Source organism: Colobus angolensis, unplaced genomic scaffold (genome assembly GCF_000951035.1).
Source record: "Colobus angolensis palliatus isolate OR3802 unplaced genomic scaffold, Cang.pa_1.0 Scaffold78, whole genome shotgun sequence".
In the NCBI taxonomy this organism is placed as follows: domain Eukaryota; kingdom Metazoa; phylum Chordata; class Mammalia; order Primates; family Cercopithecidae; genus Colobus; species Colobus angolensis.
This window is the reverse complement of record NW_012121598.1, coordinates 4467466-4486439: the sequence shown is the minus strand read 5'-3', so window position 1 is coordinate 4486439 and position 18974 is coordinate 4467466. Positions and strand designations below refer to the sequence as shown.

Below are 18974 nucleotides of genomic sequence, written 5' to 3'. Positions count from 1 at the left end.
GGGGAAAGGACTCCCTACTCAATAAATGGTACTGGGATAGCTGGCCACCCATCTGCCGAAGATTGGAACTGTACCCTTTCCCTTCATCATATACAAAAATTAACTCAAAATGGATTAAATATTTAAATGTAAGACTTCATACTATAAGAATCCCAGAAGAAAACCTAGAAAACACCATTCTGTACATTGGCATAGAGAAATAATCTGTGACTAAGTCCTCAAAAGCAAATGCAACAAAAACAAAAATTGACAAGTGGGACCTGATTAAAGAGCTTCTACACAGTAAGATAAAACATCAACATCGTCAATAAACAATCTACAGAATAGGAGAAAATATTCACAAACTATGCATCCAACAAAGGTCTTATATCCAGAATCTAAAAGGAACCTAAAGAACTGAACAAACAAATAATAAATAGCCCCATTAAAAAGTGGGCAAGGATTTTGCTGGCAAGATGGCCAAATAGGAACAGCCCAGTCTGCAGCTTCCAGCGAGATTGACCCAGAAGGTAGGTGATTTCTGTATTTCCAACTGAGGTACCTGGTTCATCTCATTGGTACTGGTTGGACAGTAAGTGCAGCCCAAGGAGGGCGAGGCAAAGCAGGGTGGGGCATTGCCCCACCCAGGAAGCGCAAGGGGTTTGGGGAACTCCCTCTCCCACCCAAGGGAAGCCATTAGGGACTGTACTGGGTACTCCAGCCCAGATACTGCGCTTTTCTCATGGTCTTTGCAACCTGCAAACCAGGAGATTCCCTCCGGTGCCTACACCACCAGGGCCCTGGGTTTCCAGCACAAAAGTGGGCGGCTGTTTGGACAGACACCAAGCTAGCCACAGGAGTTTTCTTTCATACCCCAGTGGCACCTCAAACACCAGTGAGACAGAACCATTCACTCCCCTGGAAAGGGGGCTGAAGCCACGGAGCCAAGTAGTCTGGCTCGGGAGGTCCCGCCCCCACAGAGCCCAGCAAGTTAAGATCCACTGGCTTGAAATTCTTGTACCAGCACAGCAGTCTGGGACCCTCAAGCTTGGCGCTGGGAGGGGCGTCCAACATTGCTGAGGCTTGAGTAGGCAGTTTTACCCTCACAGTGTAAACAAAGCCTCCGGGAAGTTCAAACTGGGTGGAGCCCACTGCAGCTCAGCAAGGCTGCCGCTGCCTCTCTAGATTCCTTCCTCTGTGGGCCGGGCATTTCTGAAAAAAAGGCACCAGCCTCAGTCAGGGACTTATAGATAAAACCCTCACCTACCTGGGACAGAGCACCTGGGGGAAGGGGCGGTTGTGGGCACAGCTTCAGCAGACCTAAATGTCCATACCTGGCAGCTCTGAAGAGAGCAGCGGATCTCCCAGCACAGCATTAGAGCTCTGATAAGGGACAGCCTGCCTCCTCAAGTGGGTCCCTGACCCCTGTGCATCCCGACTTGAGAAGCACCTCCCAGTAGGGGCCAACAAACACCTCCTACAGATGTGTCTTCCTTTTCTCAGCACCACATTCTTCCTTCTTCTCAGCACCACATTCTTCCTTCTTCTCAGCACCACATTGCACTTACTCTAAAATTAACCCCATATTGGAAGTAAAACACTCCTCAGCAAATGCAAAAGAATGGTAATCATAACAAACAGTCTCTCCGACCACAGTGCAATCAAATCAGAACTCAGGATTAAGAAACTCACCAGAGCTGGCTGGCATCTGGCAGGTGCCCCTCTGGGACAAAGCTTCCAGAGGAAGGAACAGGCAGCAATCTTTACTGTTGTGCAGCCTCTGCCAGTGATACCCAGGCAAATAGGGTCTGGGGCGGACCTCCAGCAAACTCCAGCAGACCTGCAGCAGAGGGGCCTAATTGTTAGAAGGAAAACTAACAAACAGAAAGGAATAATATCAACATCAACACAAAGGATGTCCACTCAGAGACCCCATCCAAAGGTCACCAACTTCAAAGGCCAAAGGTAGATAAATTCATGAAGATGAGGAGAAACCAGTGCAAAAAGACTGAAAATTCCAAAAACCAGAACACCTCTTTTCTGCCAAAGAACCACAGCTTCTTGCCAGCAAGGGAACAAAAGTGGACGGAGAGTAAGTTTGATAAACTGACAGAAGTGGGCTTCAGAAGGTGGGTAATAACAAACTCCTGTGAGCTAAAGGAGTATGTTCTGATCCAATGCAAGCAAGCTAAGAACCTTGAAAAAAGGTTAGATGAATTGCTAACTAGAATAACTAGTTTAGAGAAGAACATAAATGACCTGACGGAGCTGAAAAACACACCAAGAGAACTTCGTGAAACATACACAAGTATCAATAGCCGAATCGATCAAGTGGAAGAAAGGATATCAGAGACGGAAGATCAACTCAATGAAATAAAGCAAGAAGACAAGATTAGAGAAAAAAGGGTGAAAAGAAACAAACAAAGCCTCCAACAAATATGTGACTATGTGAAAAGACCAAACATTTGATTGGTGTACCTGAAAGTGACAGAGAGAATGGAACCAAGTTGGAAAACACTCTTCAGGATATTATCCAGGAGAATATCCCCAACCTAACAAGGCAGGCCAACATTCAAATTCAGGAAATACATAGAATGCCACAAAGATATTCCTTGAGAATAGCAACCCCAAGACACATAATTCGCAGATCACCAAGGTTGAAATGAAGGAAAAGATGTTAAGGTCAGCCAGAGAGAAAGGTCAGGTTACTCACAAAGGGAAGCTCACCAGACTAACAGCGAATCTCTCAGCAGAAACCCTGCTAGCCAGAAGAGATTGGCAGCCAATATTCAACATTTTTAAAGAAAAGAATTTTCAACCCAGAATTTCATATCCAGCCAAATTAAGCTTCATAAGTGAAGGAGAAATAAAATCCTTTACAGACAAGGAAATGCCGAGAGATTTTGTCACCATCAGGCCTGCCCCACAAGAGCTCCTGAAGGAAGCACTAAATGTGGTACCAGCCACTACAGAAACATGCCAAACTGTAAAGACCATCAATGCTATGAAGAAACTACATCAATTAATGGGCAAAACAACCAGATAGAATCATAATGGCAGGATCAAATTCACACATAACAATATTAACCTTAAATGTAAATGGACTAAATACCCCAATTAGTAACCAAAACAGCATGGCATTGGTACCAAAACAGATATATAGGCCAATGGAACAGAACAGAGGCCTAAGAAATAATGCCACGCATCTACAACCATCTGATCTTTGACAAATGTGATAAAACAAGCAATGGGGAAAGGAGTTCCTATTTAATAAATGGTGTTGCGAAAACTGGCTAGCTATATGCAGAAAGCTGAAACTGGATCCCTTCCTTACACCTTATATAAAAATTAACTCAAGATGGATTAAAGACTTAAATGTAAGACCTAAAACCACAGGCAATACCATTCAGGACATAGGCATGGAAGGCTTCATGACTAAAACACCAAAAGCAATGGCAATGAAAGCCAAAATTGATAAATGGGATCTGATTAAACTAAAGAGCTTTTGCACAGCAAAAGAAACTGTCAGCAGAGTGAACAGGCAACCTACAGAATGGGAGATTTTTGCAATCTATCCATCCGACAAAGGGCTAATATCCAGAATTCATAAGGAACTTAAACAAATTTACAAGAAGAAAACAGCCCCATGAAAAAGTGGGCAAAAGATAAGAACAGATACTTCTCAAAAGAAGACATTTATGCAGCCAACAAACATATGAAAAAAAGCTCATCATCACTGGTCATTAGAGAAATGCAAATCAAAACTACAATGAGATACCATCTCACGCCAGTTAGAATAGTGATGATCAAAAAGTCAGGAAACAACAGATGCTGGAGAGGATGTGGAGAAATAGGAACACTTTTACACTGTTGGGAGTGTAAATTAGTTCGACCATTATGGAAGACAATGTGGCGATTCCTCAAGGATCTAGAACTAGAAATGCCATTTGACGCAGCAATCCCATTACTGGGTCTATACCCAAAGGATTCTAAATCATTCTACTATAAAGACACATGCACACATATGTTTATTGCAGCACTGTTCACAATAGCAAAGACTTGGAACCAACTCAAATGCCCATCAATGATTGACTGGATAAAGAAAATGTGGCACATATACGCCATGGAATACTATGCAGCCATAAAAAAGTTGAGTTCATGTTCTTTGCAGGGACATGGATGAAGCTGGAAACCATCATTCTCAGCAAACTAACACAAGAACAGAAAAACCAAACACCACATGTTCTCACTCATAAGTGGGAGGTGAACAATGAGAACACATGGACACAGGGAGGGGAATATCACACACCAGGGCCTCTCAGGGGAGTGGGGCTCTGGGAGAGATAGCATTAGGAGAAATACCTAATGTAGATGATGGGTTGATGGGTGCAGCAAACTACCATGACACGTGTATACCTATGTAGCAAACCTACATGTTCTGCACATGTATCCCAGAACTTAAAGTATAATACTAAAAAAAAAGAAAGAAAAGTGGGCAAATGATATGAACAGGCACTTTTCAAACAAAGACATGCAAGTGTCCAACAAACATATGCAAAAATGCTTAGCATCACTCATCGCCAGAGAAATGCAAACGAAAACCACAATGAGATATCATCTTACTCCAGTCAGGATGACTATTATTCAAAAGTCAAAAAACAACAGATGCTGATGGGCTGCAGAGAAAAGGAATGCTTATACATTGTTGGTGGGAATGTAAATTAGTTCAGGCACTGTCAAAAGTAGTTGGAGATTTCTCAAAGAACTTAAAACAGAACTACCACTCAACCCAGCAGTCCCATTACTGAGTATATACTCAAAAGAAAAATAAATTATTCTACCAAAAAGACACATGTACTCATATATTCATTGCAGCACTATTCACAATAGCAAAGACATGGAATCAATGTAGATCCCCACCAATGGCAGACTGGATAAAGAAAATGTAATACATGTACACCATGGAATTCTACATGTTCATAAATAAAGGACGAACTCATTTCCTTTGCAGCAACATGAATGCAGATGGAGGCCATTATCCTAAGTAAATAACGCAGGAGCAGAAAACCAAATACCACATGTTCTCACTATAAGTGGGAGCTAAATATTGGGTACTCATGGACATAAAGGTGTCAACAGTAGACACTGCATACTATAAGAGAAGGGAAGGGAGGGGAGCAAGTGTTGAAAAACTATCGTGTTCTATGCGCACTACCTGGGTGACAGGATCATTCGTACCCCAAACCTCAACATCATGAAATATACCCATGCACCAAACCTGCACATGTACCTCCTGAATCTAAAATAAAAGTTGAAACTATTTTTTAAAAAGTACTTACCAAGCGAAAAATAAATTATTCAAATAAATGAATAAAATACTTAGTGAAAAATAAATAAAATGAACATCAGCAACAGCCTTGAAACAGAAAATAAAGTTTTTTTAAAAATGGGCAAACTACATTCAGAGAAAGAGGTAATACTGAAGTTTCACAATGGGAGCGGAGCTGTAAGAGGACAGTTCATCCCCTATATCTTAGTGATGGCAGAGGTTTAAGAGCTCCTAGTGTTAACACCGAGGCTAAGGTCCTCATTTAACACAATCGGAGGAGCTTGTCTCCTTGCTAATATTGGCCAATACTGGTCAATTGCCGCTTCAAAAGCGAAGTGGCTGCTTTGCCAGATCAGGCATGGGTTAAGGCCAAGGTTAGGACATATCCACAGGCTGTACCAGAAACAGACAGGACAGAGGAACCCAGCTTCTTTAGCAGCATAATTGGACATTCTGATTACCACCTTTCTTATGGGCAGAGAGCAGAAACCAGGCTAACTAAGACAGCCACACATGCTGCCAGTTACCCCCAAAGCCTCTTAGAAGTAAAGAGTCTTTAAGGTTCTCAGTATATGTGAAAATGAAAGCTGGGTGTTGTGGCTCATGCCTATAATCCCAATATTTTGGGAGACCAAGGCAGGAGGATTGCTTGAGCCCAGGAGTTTGAAGTGAAAGACCAGTCTGGGCAAGAGAGCAGATCCTGTCTACAAGTACTTAGGAAGCTGAGGCAGGAGGATTCCTTTGAGCCCAGGAGTTTGAGGCCACGGTAAACTATGATCATGCTACCACACTCCAGCCTGGGTGACAAAGCAAGACCTGTCTCAAAAATAAATAAATAAGAAAAAAATGAATTGTGGTACATTTTTAATATTTTGGTAATTTTTAGTATTTACATTTAACAAGTTGCTTTTAAAACAAAGACACACAAAAGGTAAGGTAATTACAGGATTTATGAAACTATTAAATCATAGTGCCCTATGGTTGCTATGGTTGAGATAATGGGACAAGTTTAAAGTGGTGTTGCCTTCTTTAAGTCCTCTGGGTGTAACTCCAGACATAATATTCATGATTATACTTGAGACTCTTCATTACTGAAAAGTGAAGGTCACACAGTCCCCTTGGTCCCTCTGTGAAGGGTACTATTTACTTCCCAAATGTTCCTAACTGAAAATCATTCCTTAATAATAAGCCTAGCACACTACCTGCTCCAACATACCGTGATGTTATAAAGGAGGCAAAAAGACAATTTGCAAGGAACCAAAAGGATTTTAAGATGTAAGTTGATGCTATACTATTGTTAAATATAATACTTTTTTAGAGTTGGAAACAGAGAAATAATCTAAACTAAGTTCCTTATGTTAATCATGAGAGTCATGTCTGAGCATCTTACAGACTCAGAGATTCTTTTCAGGTAAGTGTCAAGGGTGTATGTTGTAACCATGGAACCATGGCAAGTGAGAGGGACAGAAGAAAGGAAAGCTGTGCTTGGTGTGACTGGAGGGGTGCACCCCAACAGGAAGAGGCAAGAGCTCCAGGGAATGGAGATTGGAGTATCATCCATTTACAAAGATAAGCCCTGGAAGACTAGCAGAAAGGTTCCCTGCAGTAGAAGGAATTCCCTGGAGCTGGGGTGGCAGCCGGGCTAGTGTCAAGCAAGGAAATCAAGACAGCAAAGTCCTTCCTGAAATGTTTTCTTGGGGGAACGTTTTCAGTTATTTGTACTTAATTTAAGTAATTGCTTGTGGTCAGTCATGGTAACCTTAGGTGCTAAAATGAGAGAATATCCATCAATTTTTACAAGAACAAATTGGCAGGGTCCAGTTCTTCTGTCCATGCTATCAAGGTTACTGCCTTGAGATGTCATTGCCTTTAGGGGGAGAAAAGATGATCCTCCCTTTTGGGTGCCTCCTGCTGTCCAAAGAGCACCTCCAAGAGAGGTAAATGGAGGACCACCAGTTATGTCCTATCCAGTGGGCAGATCTAAAAGCCTGCACCCCCGTTTTCCAAGGGTCCCCATCCCCCCTCGCTCCTGCCCACCCACCCACAGACGCATGTGTACGTCCACACACACATACCCCTTAGACTTCCTGCACTTAGTGGGAAAAACAGGGATGGACACCTTTCTAGAGGGCCCCTGTGGTAGCAGAAGTGGAGTCCAGCTGTCCTCAGGCGTGGGTGATACCGTCGGCACATGTTTGTAAGAGGGAGTGTGCTGAGGGATTCTTTACACTAAATAGTGCATAGGGAGGGAATGAATTGGTTTGTCGAGGGCTTCTATTAACACGTGTATATCAGTAAATTGATTTATTCTTTTCCAATTAGTAATGCCTGCATTATTTTAAAATTTAACTTCAAATTTTGACTTTATAGGGAAAAACTCAGAATTAATGAAGAAATAAAACTTCTAAAATGGCAGCAGGAAAGAATTGACAAGGAGCTTGATAGGTTTGTCTCTTATTCAACTTGGTAGTGCTTAAGATCATCTTTAACTGAAGAGATGTTACATAAAACCACAAAACTGCAAAAAAAGTTTTCTAGTTAACAGTTAATCTGGAGTAACATTTTAACTTTCTTTAATCACAAAATGATCTACTCTGATAATTTAATTAATCGCTAAACATTATCATCATCTACTTTTTCCTCTCCAGCCATAGGACTTAAGCTCAAGTCCTTTTCAACATAAACCGATAAACCGTGCCCCATCCTATGAAAGTTGTAAACTAGAAAAACAACCGATTTAGCTGGTCTCTCTTGGGCTAGTTTTTTATTTCCCTTCTTCCCCTATGCATATAAACATTTTTCCTCAATGAAGGGAATCATTTATTTATTTTATAAATTAAACCATAAGAAGAAAAACTATAAAGTATTGAGATTAACCTACTTCTTACAACACACCCACAAGCACGTGCAGAATAAGAAGTATCAGACAAGTCCAGCCCTTCAAACAAGCCCCCTAGGGAGACTCTAACTTTGTGCCAGTCACACTTCATACTTCTAAATACTATTTTAGAACTTCCAAACTAGTTTTCCAGTCACATGAGAAAATTAAACCCACTACTTTAGGATCTTATCTCACTTTTCACCAAAAACTTTATCACCCAGCTTTCTGCTTCACAACACCTGTTATAAGGTTCCATTCCAGGTGACTCTTACAAGTTTCCAAAGATCAAATCCACACAGGACAAGAGTTTTCACCACTAAGAATATGCAGAAGAATGTAGGACAATTTTCAGAGTAACTCACAAGAAGTATTCAAATATGTTTAATGCAATGGCACATTGTTGAAAAATACGTATTTGGATATATAAATCCCACGTGCTTGTTAAAGTTATAGGCACAGTGTATGAGCTTCCATTTGTAATCTTGAAAAGAGATATTCACGAGAGGAAAGGCAATCAGAAAGAGGGAGGATTAGTAATGTTATAAAACTTCATGAATATACTAAAACCACTGAACTGTATACTTTAATGGGTCAATTTTATGGTATGTAACATATATCTCAATAAAACTGTTATTTTTTTTTAAGAGGGGAGATTGTAAACTAGAAGAGTGACTTGGAAGAGGGAGTGATTTTAACTTAGTGAAATGAGACAGATTCTAAGGATACTGTGCAGTTCAAGGAGATTCTAAGAAGATGTTACTGAGAATCGACACCGTAAGAGCCAGATTTGAGACAAGCATGGAAGGAAAAATGTGAGGCCTAAAGAGCAATCAGTGAGGAGGAAACCCAGCTTGAGAAGACAAAATAAGCAGAGAGAGAATGAGTGAGGGGGCATGTGCCAGTCACAGAGCACAAATGCAAGAGAACCTCCGACTAAGTAATCCCACCCTGCCTTCAGGGGTGCGCTGGTCTAAATGCTGAAGACACCTCGGATAGGCCTGGCAAGGGGTTAAATAGCTCATCTAAACTGGCTGCTTCAGCAACGTGTATTTGGGACTTGCAGAAAATTTTACTTCCTGCCAATTTCATGGAAAAATAGTTGTTAAGTATTTCACTTGAAAATTGCCAGTGAAATTAATAGTCTTATATATCCTTTATTCCATTTCTCTTTCTCTCATCTGTGTTACTTTTACTAATGTTTCTCCTTGTCTCAAGTTTCTATCCTTCCTTGCCTAGCTACCATTGCTTCTCCCCTCATTCTTAGATCTCTGGAAGGTTCCTGCTGCTTCCTGAATTCAACCATTCAAGTCCTTCATAAATATTTCTTGAATGAATACTTGGTGATAGATACGATGAGATTCTTGGATCCCTGCTCACAATGAGCTTACAGTCTAGTAAGCACTCTCACCTACTGGCCTTTTCCATCTCCCTCTCTTTCTTCCCTGTATCTCTCCCTTGCCAGTCTCTTTTACTCTTCTCTCCCCACTGTCACTCCTTAAAAGTCTGGGCTAGAGCCTCATGAGTGGAATCAGTTAAAGCAATACTATGTGAACCATCTAACTGAAGAGGATGTGCCACTGCTGGGGTGAGAACCACACAGTGGGTGGAATTGAAGGCTTCAGTCACAGTGCTTGGGTTCAGACTGTCTCCTTGCTAGGTGTATGACTGCTGTGTGTGTGTGTGTGTGTGTGTGTGTGCGTGTGTGTGTGTGTGCATGCACGCACATGCAGCGGGGGTGGGTGTCTGAACCTATCTAAGCCTGTTTTCTCATTTATAAAATAGGATAATAGTAGTACCTACACTTCAGAAATGTTAAGGGTAATTGAATTAATATATGTAAAGTGCTTGGCAAATGCCCAGTATATTAAATTCTTAATAAATGTTGCTTATTAGATGGTGTCAGTATAAGGACAATTAGTTTGATTACTGATTTTCTTTATTCCATTATTAGACTCCAAGCAAAGGCTACCAAGAAACCTCATGAAGTGAAACAGGACTTTGAGAAGTTCCTACATGAACTGGTATGTTTTCTTTCTGAAAATAATTGAGAATTCTCTCTCTAGCTTCTTTTATATAGACTGGACAATATTTCATAAGAATGTATGGTGGCACATCCAAATTACAGTGGCAGAAGAGGATACATTCTTGTCATTTAATCATCCACATGCACATGTAAGAAAATCTGTTTTACATATTTAGTGACAACTCACATTCACGTTCCCCATTTCCAGCTTCTGACCAGGAACAGTTTATGTAACTGAAAAGCTCCAAATGCAGTTAGAATTACAAACTAATAATCACTGATGTTTGCAGCTGTATTTTGTTTTTCATTAATAATTCAACAAAATCATATTGGGTACCAACAGCTGTGTTATATGGACGGACCCTGCCCTCAATTAATGGAAACCCAAGGCAGAATATGATAAGGTTCTAAATAGGACTCAAATACAAGAAAGAAAGGAAAGAAAGGAGCCTGTTCCATCTTTCTGATTTTCCTTATCATCTTCTCTTTCGCTTCTCTTTACCTATGGGCAGTCTTGTTAAGTCTGAAGGGCCTCTTCCCTCCCAACAGACAAGAACACGTAGAGACTAGTGTACAATATGTCTGAAGGTTGGACAATTGGAGGTCAGGAATAGAAGAGAGCCTTTTATTTTCAGCATGTCAAGGCTTCCACTCAAAAATCTAGAGCAATCCCATTGGCTACTAGTATAATGTCAAAAATGGGTCAAATCAAATTCCTACATGGGTCAGAAAAGTGAGAAAGTAGTGAAACACCTGGGTGTTGTATAATATACAAATAGGACAGTATAATAAGTAAACAGGACTATTCTTTTTATTTTTTTGTTGTTGAAACAGGGTCTCACTCTGTCACCTGTCACCCAGGCTGGAATGCAGTGCTGCAGCCTTGAGGTCCTCAGCTCAAGTGATCCTCCTGTCTCAGCCTCCCGAGTAGCTGGGACAGCAGGCACATGCCACTACTCCCAGCTAAAGACTATTTTTTACATCCACACACGAAAATATTCATTCTCCCTTTTTTTTTTGGTCTATCTTCCCTACTATTGATAGAGACATGGGCACAGAGCAATACCTAATTAGAATAGGAAAACAACAGTGCAAGTGTGCTGATAAAGGGCAAGTGACCCCAGCTGGCAAATGGAAAATGATTTGAGTGTCAGGGAAATTATTATTCAAGCAGTTGTGGAAACTGTAGCACACTGGAAAGCCGTGCCTCATCTAACAAGACAGCTACTATCTCAGCCCTAGTTCATTGATGCCCTGCAGAAATGTAGGACAAGTAGTATCAGATATTCCGCCACTCAGTAATCCAGATTCTGAGTAATCCAGAATATCTGATACTGCTTGTACAATCTCCTGATTTGGAGCCCAAGTTTTTAGTCATTCTGTGGGTCAAACTATATACATCTGCAGACCAGATGTGGCCCGTGGGCTGCTGGGCTGTAACCCCTGATCTAAATGCTGCCTGGATTTGACTCTTCAAAAGCTAACTCCAGCCAGCGAAGTCAATCTTATTCTTCACTACATACCAAAGCAAACCCTTCACTCTCACTGAGCCTCCTACATGCACCATGTCGGTCTGTACCCATAGGCTTTGCTCATCTGCAGTGTGCACTCCACAGCTTTTAAACTCTACTCATCCTTTAGGGCCATGCTCAAAATCCATTTACTGCATGATCTTTCTTCTAATGGCCCTGGCCCTATCCCTTCCAGGTAAGTTTAGCATCTCTCATAATGTCTAGAATACCACATAGTGATGGTAAGACTGAAACATAGTTCTTTTTTTCAAGAGAGAAATCAAAACACATATAGAATAGATCCCTCGCTTAGATGACCATGTGTGTCCCCCAAAGAAGAGTGCACATTGGAAATTTTTACTCACCTTTTGTGAAGAAGAAATCACCTACTGAAAATTTTAAATGTCATAACAGCAAAGTAATGACCGGCGCCTTTTTTTTTTGTTACACTGATCCAGGTATCTTTGAAGAATTATATACCAACCACAAATCCTTTGTGGAAAATGGCACAGTATTAAAAAAAAAAGGATTATAAATTTAAATAAATTCAGGTTTTGGATTTTTGGGTTTATAGAACTCAAAATTCTTTTAACAAATTTGACTCAAGCTTTCTCAAGCATTTACCTTTCTGCTAAGAATGAAAATGCATCAGAAGTTTATTTTAAAATAGAATATCGGCTTTCCTAGTATTCTATGTATGACTGTTATCCTTTAAGAAATAAAACCAGCTCTGCGCAGGCCTCCCTTAAACTGAAATTCTAGAGGGTGATGCCCAATCTGTGAGTTAAACATTAATGAGCTAATGAAATCACAGAATCATAAGTAATTGTGATATTTCTGGATAATTCATGCCATAAAACCATTGCTATCTCAGTTACCTGAGTATTTCAGCAAAATACTTTTTGGTCCAAATCATTATGTAATTCAGAAAGTGCTTCCTATAGTCCATCCACGAGAGAAAGCCAGTCGTTTGCCATCACTAGCCAAACATTTCTGCCCACTCTTGATATACATACAGAGGTACCCATCAATACCATTACAAATCCCAGAATTCATTAAGTCTTTTCATAGTCACTTTCACCCACATACCTGCATACCTGCTTTATACTGGGGTGCATATATACAAACAAGCTTTGCTAGATAAACAAAAAAGGGATATAAGGAATGTGTGGGATTTCTTGGAAGTGCCTCTTGAATTAGAGAGGTATTTGAGAAAAAGTAGTAGAAAAAGAGTGATAAGAAAGTAAGTTCTATGAACAAACTGAATTATCTGAATTATCATCTAGATAATTCTTTATTTCAATGTTAATAGAAGAGACTTAAAGTGTTTTTTATCTAAGTTTTTCTGTTAGGTAATGGAGATAGCTCAGGGCCAAAAGAATTGAAAGTGGTTATTTAAATAATATCACATGGTTTAAAAATATTCAAATGAGTCTGAATTTTCTTCCCATATCCTCCTTTTGTCAGAAAAAAAAAAATACTTACTCTCTTGATAAATGGAGAAATCTCACATTCAATTATACAATGTCCAAGAAAATCTGTGAAACTTTAATCATGTATTATTTTTATAGCGTTCTGGAGCTGAAATTGAGAGAGAATGTGTGGCATCACTGTCGTCATCATCATCATCATCAACAGAGAACTACAACTTTGAGGAAGAAGAGTACTAAGAGAAACCGGAAATGAACTCTATTCAAGAATAATGCATACAATTCAATGGTATCAGTTTAATTGTAACAATATATTTAATTCAAATGTAATCAGTATTAAGAGTGTGTTTTACCATTCATCTTTAAAATCTTCAAATGAATAAATCTCAGTAAATTATTCTTAAAAGATCTGTCCAAGCATGATCTTGACTCTTAATAGTAAAACCATATTTTAAGATGGAAAAATAATCATTATGAAGCATAGAGAGCTTTCAATCATTTCTTTGAAAATATATCTTGATATAATAGCAACCATTCATCATAATACAAAACAGAAAGAAGATTAATTTACTGTGGCATAGAAAGTCCTGCCAATTCCTAAGTGTCCTAAATAGTTTCTCTGAGATTTTTTACATTTTTTCAGGCCTCAAGGAAAACCAAAGCCCCGCCTCCAGGTTTGGTAGCAAACAAACTCTGCTTCTCTGGTGCTAAGCTTCCATCACTCCTCTGGTAATAAGCTTTGTGCACATTTGCTAGGAAGCCGGGCAGCTTGTCCGCAGGTACTATTGATACTGTGCAGCCTCCCCATCCTGCTCCAGTAAGTCGTGACCCTTGAGCCCCAAACTTCCTAAAACAATGAGAAAAAAAATATATTAGAACCTATAAATGAAAATGCAAGTGATTTGCTTGATGTTTGTAGAACACATAGCCTATCTAAGTTCTAAGAAGAAAATACATGAGGGGTTTTTAGGTGTCATCAAACGTTTTAGGACATTAAGACATTTATACTGTTTCAGAGAGTGATTTGGAATTTTTTCATTGTATCTAAATCTAGGTCCTGGTTTTGACTCCAAGTAGTAAGTCAACAGTACTCCTCCCATTTCATGACTGGCAATAACCCACTGTAATATTGATTCCATAAAGTAGCCACTTGAAGAGTTGTATAGCAAGCTTACAGGTAAATCAGGAAGGAGGTGTTAAAATAAAACAGGCAATGGTAAAAGAAATGTAGGCAACCCTGAATCAGAAAGTCACTCCAAATGAGGGCAAATCAAAATTTAAAATGTACAGTCTTATACAAGTTTTCCCCAGTGGCTATTTCAGCTGCATTCTTAAGTCCAGGCTATTTCACAGAAGAATCAGTCCCCTAGAACAGATAGCCTAGTTCACTGAATAAACTTATCAACAAAAAGCTTGTTGTTGAACTCCAGGTTGGGTGGGTGATTGGTTGACTCTCTAATGGAAAATTAAGCAAACCTTTCCACAAAGAGGATGGCAGTCCCTAGAGTTCCACACCACCTTCCCTGTGCCTTCTAGAGCTGGTCTGATTACTGGACTCAGAATTTGACATCAGATGAGATGTATCTGATTGGGATGGCAACAACTATATAAAGGACCACACAGCAAGAGTTAATTTTAGTTACTGTAAACCAGGCACAGTTTCAAAGCTAAGATTTTAACCAAAGTGAAAGGCCCTATCACAATGTACACAGACCACTTAGCTTTAAAAGATGCAGTTTATCCTGACAAGAAAGTTAGCATGTACTTATAATTAATTCTTAATAAAATCCACTCCAAATTATTAGTGGATTAAAGGCTCTCTGATTAATTTAGTACAATTTTGTCTCTTTTTTTCAATCTAAATGAGATACTTTACTTCCTGGACGTATCAATAGAATACTACCTCTACCCTAGAACATCAGAATTACTGCATGTCAGTAATTGATTTTCCCATCAATGATTCTTCTCAGTTGATTTCTTTTTATCACCTGCTTGATTATATATATTAAAATATGCTTTTCAAATGAAAATAGGTATTTAAGAAAGAAAAAAATGCTTACAAACAAATAAATATCACTGATCTCCTCCTATCCGTTAAACATTCAGCTTATGGCCCAGTAGCTGAACTAAGCCTGAAATCCCATCATCCAGGCTAAAAAATTTCTCTGACCTTGGGATCCTTGGATTATTCTAAATTCCTAGATTGGCAAAGAGCCTGTTTGCAGTTTGTTGAATTTAAAAAAATGGTTGCCATATGCAGTCACATCAGACTCTTACTGTGGAAAACTGAGGTGTCACTCAAGTGTCTCTGGAAGACCCTAAAATATGGGCATTAAAGCCAGCCATGACATGGTCTAAAGAAGAACACTGTGCCTTCTTATTTGATTTTCTAAGATCCAAAATATGCCATTTTGCTGCATTCAAGTTATCAAGTCTTTAAGGGTCCTCAGTCCAACTTCTAAAAGGCATATTTTAGTATACTTTCTCATTTGAACAGTTTTTGAAAGCTGTGGTTTTTCAAAATTGAACCTAAAGCAAACTGAGAGTATTGTTTTTAATCTGGCTGAAAAACCTATAGGAATTGGGCCTGAGGTCTATTTTCCTGAGACTTTTACCAGTTTCCAGGGAGCAGAAGCTGGAAGTCTTTGTAGGTCAAGATATTCACTACTGAGTCTCCAGAGCTGCTCTGTCACCACCCTGCCTGCTACAGATGAAAATGGACTCAACTGCATCCATCACATGGTCTGAAATCACCAGGGCTCAAATTTCCCAAATCAAGAATGGTAAGTGCTATTATAAATAGCCTTCTGCCCCCGAGTCAGTGGCACATCTGATCACAAGTCAGGGCTGCCCCAGCAGCTGGTCAGCAGCCTGCCAAGCTACATACACTTACAAAGGCAGAAAGGTCTGTCTGCAGTGTTCCCTGCTGGTACTTAATAGGCCCTTTGGCATATGCCATAGAAATTCTGAGAAGACCAAAAGTTAGGAGACCACTATACACTTTAAAGAAAGAAAGAAAAGTAAGTGAACCAAGGGTGTTTAGTGAACTTTTCATGTTCGCGCCTTTTTCTGGAAGAACAAGAAAACATTAAAGATTTATCTTCCGAGCTATTGCATATCAGAGAGGCAATACAAGAATTACAGAACCCAAAACCCTAAAATCCCTCAGATCCCACTTTGATAACTGTGATGACTGGATTGGGAATAATGTGGAAGGGTTTGTTAAAGCAACAAAGGCAGCCTCTGCTTTATAAAGCATGATGGCAAAGGCTAGGGCAGACGAGGGATGGAGATTATGAGGAATGTTCTCTTTGATCCTTGTGTATTCACAGAATTAACTGTCCAGGCACCCAATATAGCCAAAGTCAAATTTCCTACTTTTAAGTGAACTAATTCGACCATAAAGCGCTAAGTTGCAAGATACAGAGCAATGGAGAGGGTGGGGAGGAGATCCAGAGAGACCCAACTGCACTACACACTTGAGAAAGACGGAAGGTAAGAAATTATGCCTCGTATTTAAATTCTGTGTCATTTCTTTCTAAATAAGTAAATATATATTATACAAATGGATATGAAATAAATTATTTCAGGAAATCTTGAATTTAGGAACAGGTCACATCTATCTCTCTGAACCTAGCCCAGCACAATTCTAGGAATTTAATGGGTTCTAATAAATGGCTGCTGGACTACAATATTTCCCTTAAAATATTTTAAAAATGATATGTAATATAAGCAGTCAGCAGTGTATTTTTTACTTGGGAAGACTTCTAGCTTCTGCTCTCTGGGAAATGGCAAGAATCACAGGTAAGGGACCTTCTAGCAGTTTCTATGATTTTTACAGCCAGGTTAGACACTGTACCTTCAAACTGCTTTAGAGTCAAGAAAACACAGCCTTCAGTGTTCAAATGAGAAAGGATAAGAAAATATGCCCGCAAGTCTACTTTAGAAATGTAAGCCACCTAAAGGCCATTGAAGAGCAGTGGGTTTGAGTCCTGCAAATGGCATATATATTCATAAGTCAAAGAGGCCCAAAGAGAAGTGAAGCCCTAAGGGGAGTTAAAATGGCTGGTTCCCTCTTTTTTTTTTTTTTTTGACAGGGTATGCAGATTAGCACTTAAGGTCATGGAGAAAGAGCATGCAACAATGGATTTGCACTTCATTCTTCCCCACTATGACCTTGTCAAAGAATGGGTGCGAGAGGCTGAGCAGCCTTACCATGGAATCCATTGCAGAAAGACTTCTGAGGAAGACAAAGTAAATTAACTTTTGTAATCATAGTTGATCCACTAAAATTTGTCATTCATCTCCCTTAATAGCTTGGGCAATAATGCAGCAATTAATCTTCTCTAATTTCAACAAGTGTCAAAATGAAAATAAAAGGCATTAACTATTTTGTCTTAAGTAAAACCAGGGAACCAATAGTAAATGAGCTGTCTCACATATAACTGACTTGGTTTCAAAACTGTTTTGTGTTCTCCAGTAAATTCTACTTAAAATTTAGTCATTTCTTTCTGTTAACATTTTGTTTGGTTACAAAAGATATTTTATAATTCAGCAAACATTATCTTTTTCCTTCATTATTATACTTTGTTTCATATAATTTAAGTTCTAACATTAATTTTTTTAAAAAAGCCCCACTCTTTAAGTATAGTTTCCTTCCTCCTCCCTGTTCCTTTCTTTACATTCTAAACTGATTTTCTCTTGAAGAGCAAGAAAAGGTTCAACCAAAAAAGAGAGCTAGCAATGGTGCTCTTTCCCAACCCCTCTTCTTCCCACTTGGGTCACAGAGTTGTTCTATACATTGTCCTATATGCTAACTAGGAGATGCCTTTTTAATTCAGTCTAGCTCAGATCACTCTAGGATTTTCTGCTTGTGTATATAGCACCTTAGGTATTCTAGGTATTCAAGTCCTTAATCTACTCATTCAATTAGTTGTCTTTTCATACAAATAGCTTCCAAGAAACCCTTCAGAAACACTAAAGGAATTTTGAAGTGCCATAAATGAACCAGGGAGGGTGATGTAAAGATTATTTTTGGCAGTGCTCCTCCTTGAACCCATTTCAGCTTCCCTACTCTTCCCTCATTTGGGGAAGACAAGCAACCTGCTCAGGCTGCCCAGTCTTAGTCATACCTTCCCTACTGATGTTAACATTTTTAATGGTGGCAGGGAATTGTGGGGGTGGTGGTGGTTTTTAAATAAAGCAGTACTTTGCCAGAGGTTGTGTCTGTGGCACCAGTGGCTAACACCAGGCCTTGCCAGGACCCTTTCCAGTATGTCCAACACCTTTTCTGCCTGACCCAGTGAGACAGTCACACAGTTTCAGAAAGAACTAGGGCTTATGAGTAGCTCCGCTGTTCATTTATTTGAACTTTTCCCCATGTTACTACCTGCTACTCTTCCACCGTCTGTCTTTCCCATCCTTTTTAACCACCCTTTATCCATCCTTTATCTTACTCCTACTAATTTCTGCATTCTTCTGGACCCCTCCTTCTTCCCTCATTGCTTCTCAGACATCTTTAAAAGAGAAAGGCACAGCTTTTGAAAGTGGACAGTAGACTGCAATTTCCCATGGTACACAGATACCCATGTGAAAATATGTATTGACTGAAGGAGGGAATGACATCAACGTCTGCATCAGCTTAACTCCCCTGGGGCTATCCTTCTCTGAGGTTGCTCTGCCACTTAGGACCTTTCAGTAAATTGCAACCAACTGAAACATTTGAAGAATATTATCTGCTGGTCACAGTGACAGAAGAGAAAAAATTAATTATCTAAGAAGCTTTAAGGACCAGACAACTATTCTGGCCAATATCTTCAAC

General features: G+C 39.6%; 2 protein-coding genes across 6 annotated transcripts in view; one reads left to right on the top strand and one right to left on the bottom strand.

The window, feature by feature from the left end:
- The window catches only part of FAM227B (family with sequence similarity 227, member B), a 293298-nt gene extending 279739 nt beyond the window's left edge, over positions 1 to 13559 (top strand). For both annotated transcript variants that reach the window (XM_011928590.1, XM_011928592.1), the window contains 3 exons: positions 6506 to 6583; positions 10141 to 10210; positions 13295 to 13559. In XM_011928590.1, the coding sequence (XP_011783980.1) occupies positions 6506 to 6583; positions 10141 to 10210; positions 13295 to 13393 (247 nt within the window). In that variant the 3' untranslated portion in view covers positions 13394 to 13559. The remainder of the gene's footprint in view (positions 1 to 6505; positions 6584 to 10140; positions 10211 to 13294) is intronic.
- Positions 1 to 18974, bottom strand: part of GALK2 (galactokinase 2) — a 231304-nt gene that overhangs the window by 30383 nt on the left and 181947 nt on the right. For 3 of the 4 annotated variants that reach the window (XM_011928595.1, XM_011928593.1, XM_011928596.1), the window contains exon 10: positions 13431 to 14000. In XM_011928595.1, the coding sequence (XP_011783985.1) occupies positions 13793 to 14000 (208 nt within the window). In that variant the 3' untranslated portion in view covers positions 13431 to 13792. Of the gene's footprint in view, positions 1 to 13430; positions 14001 to 18974 lie in introns of those variants that run through there. The other variant, XM_011928594.1, reaches the window with a different exon arrangement.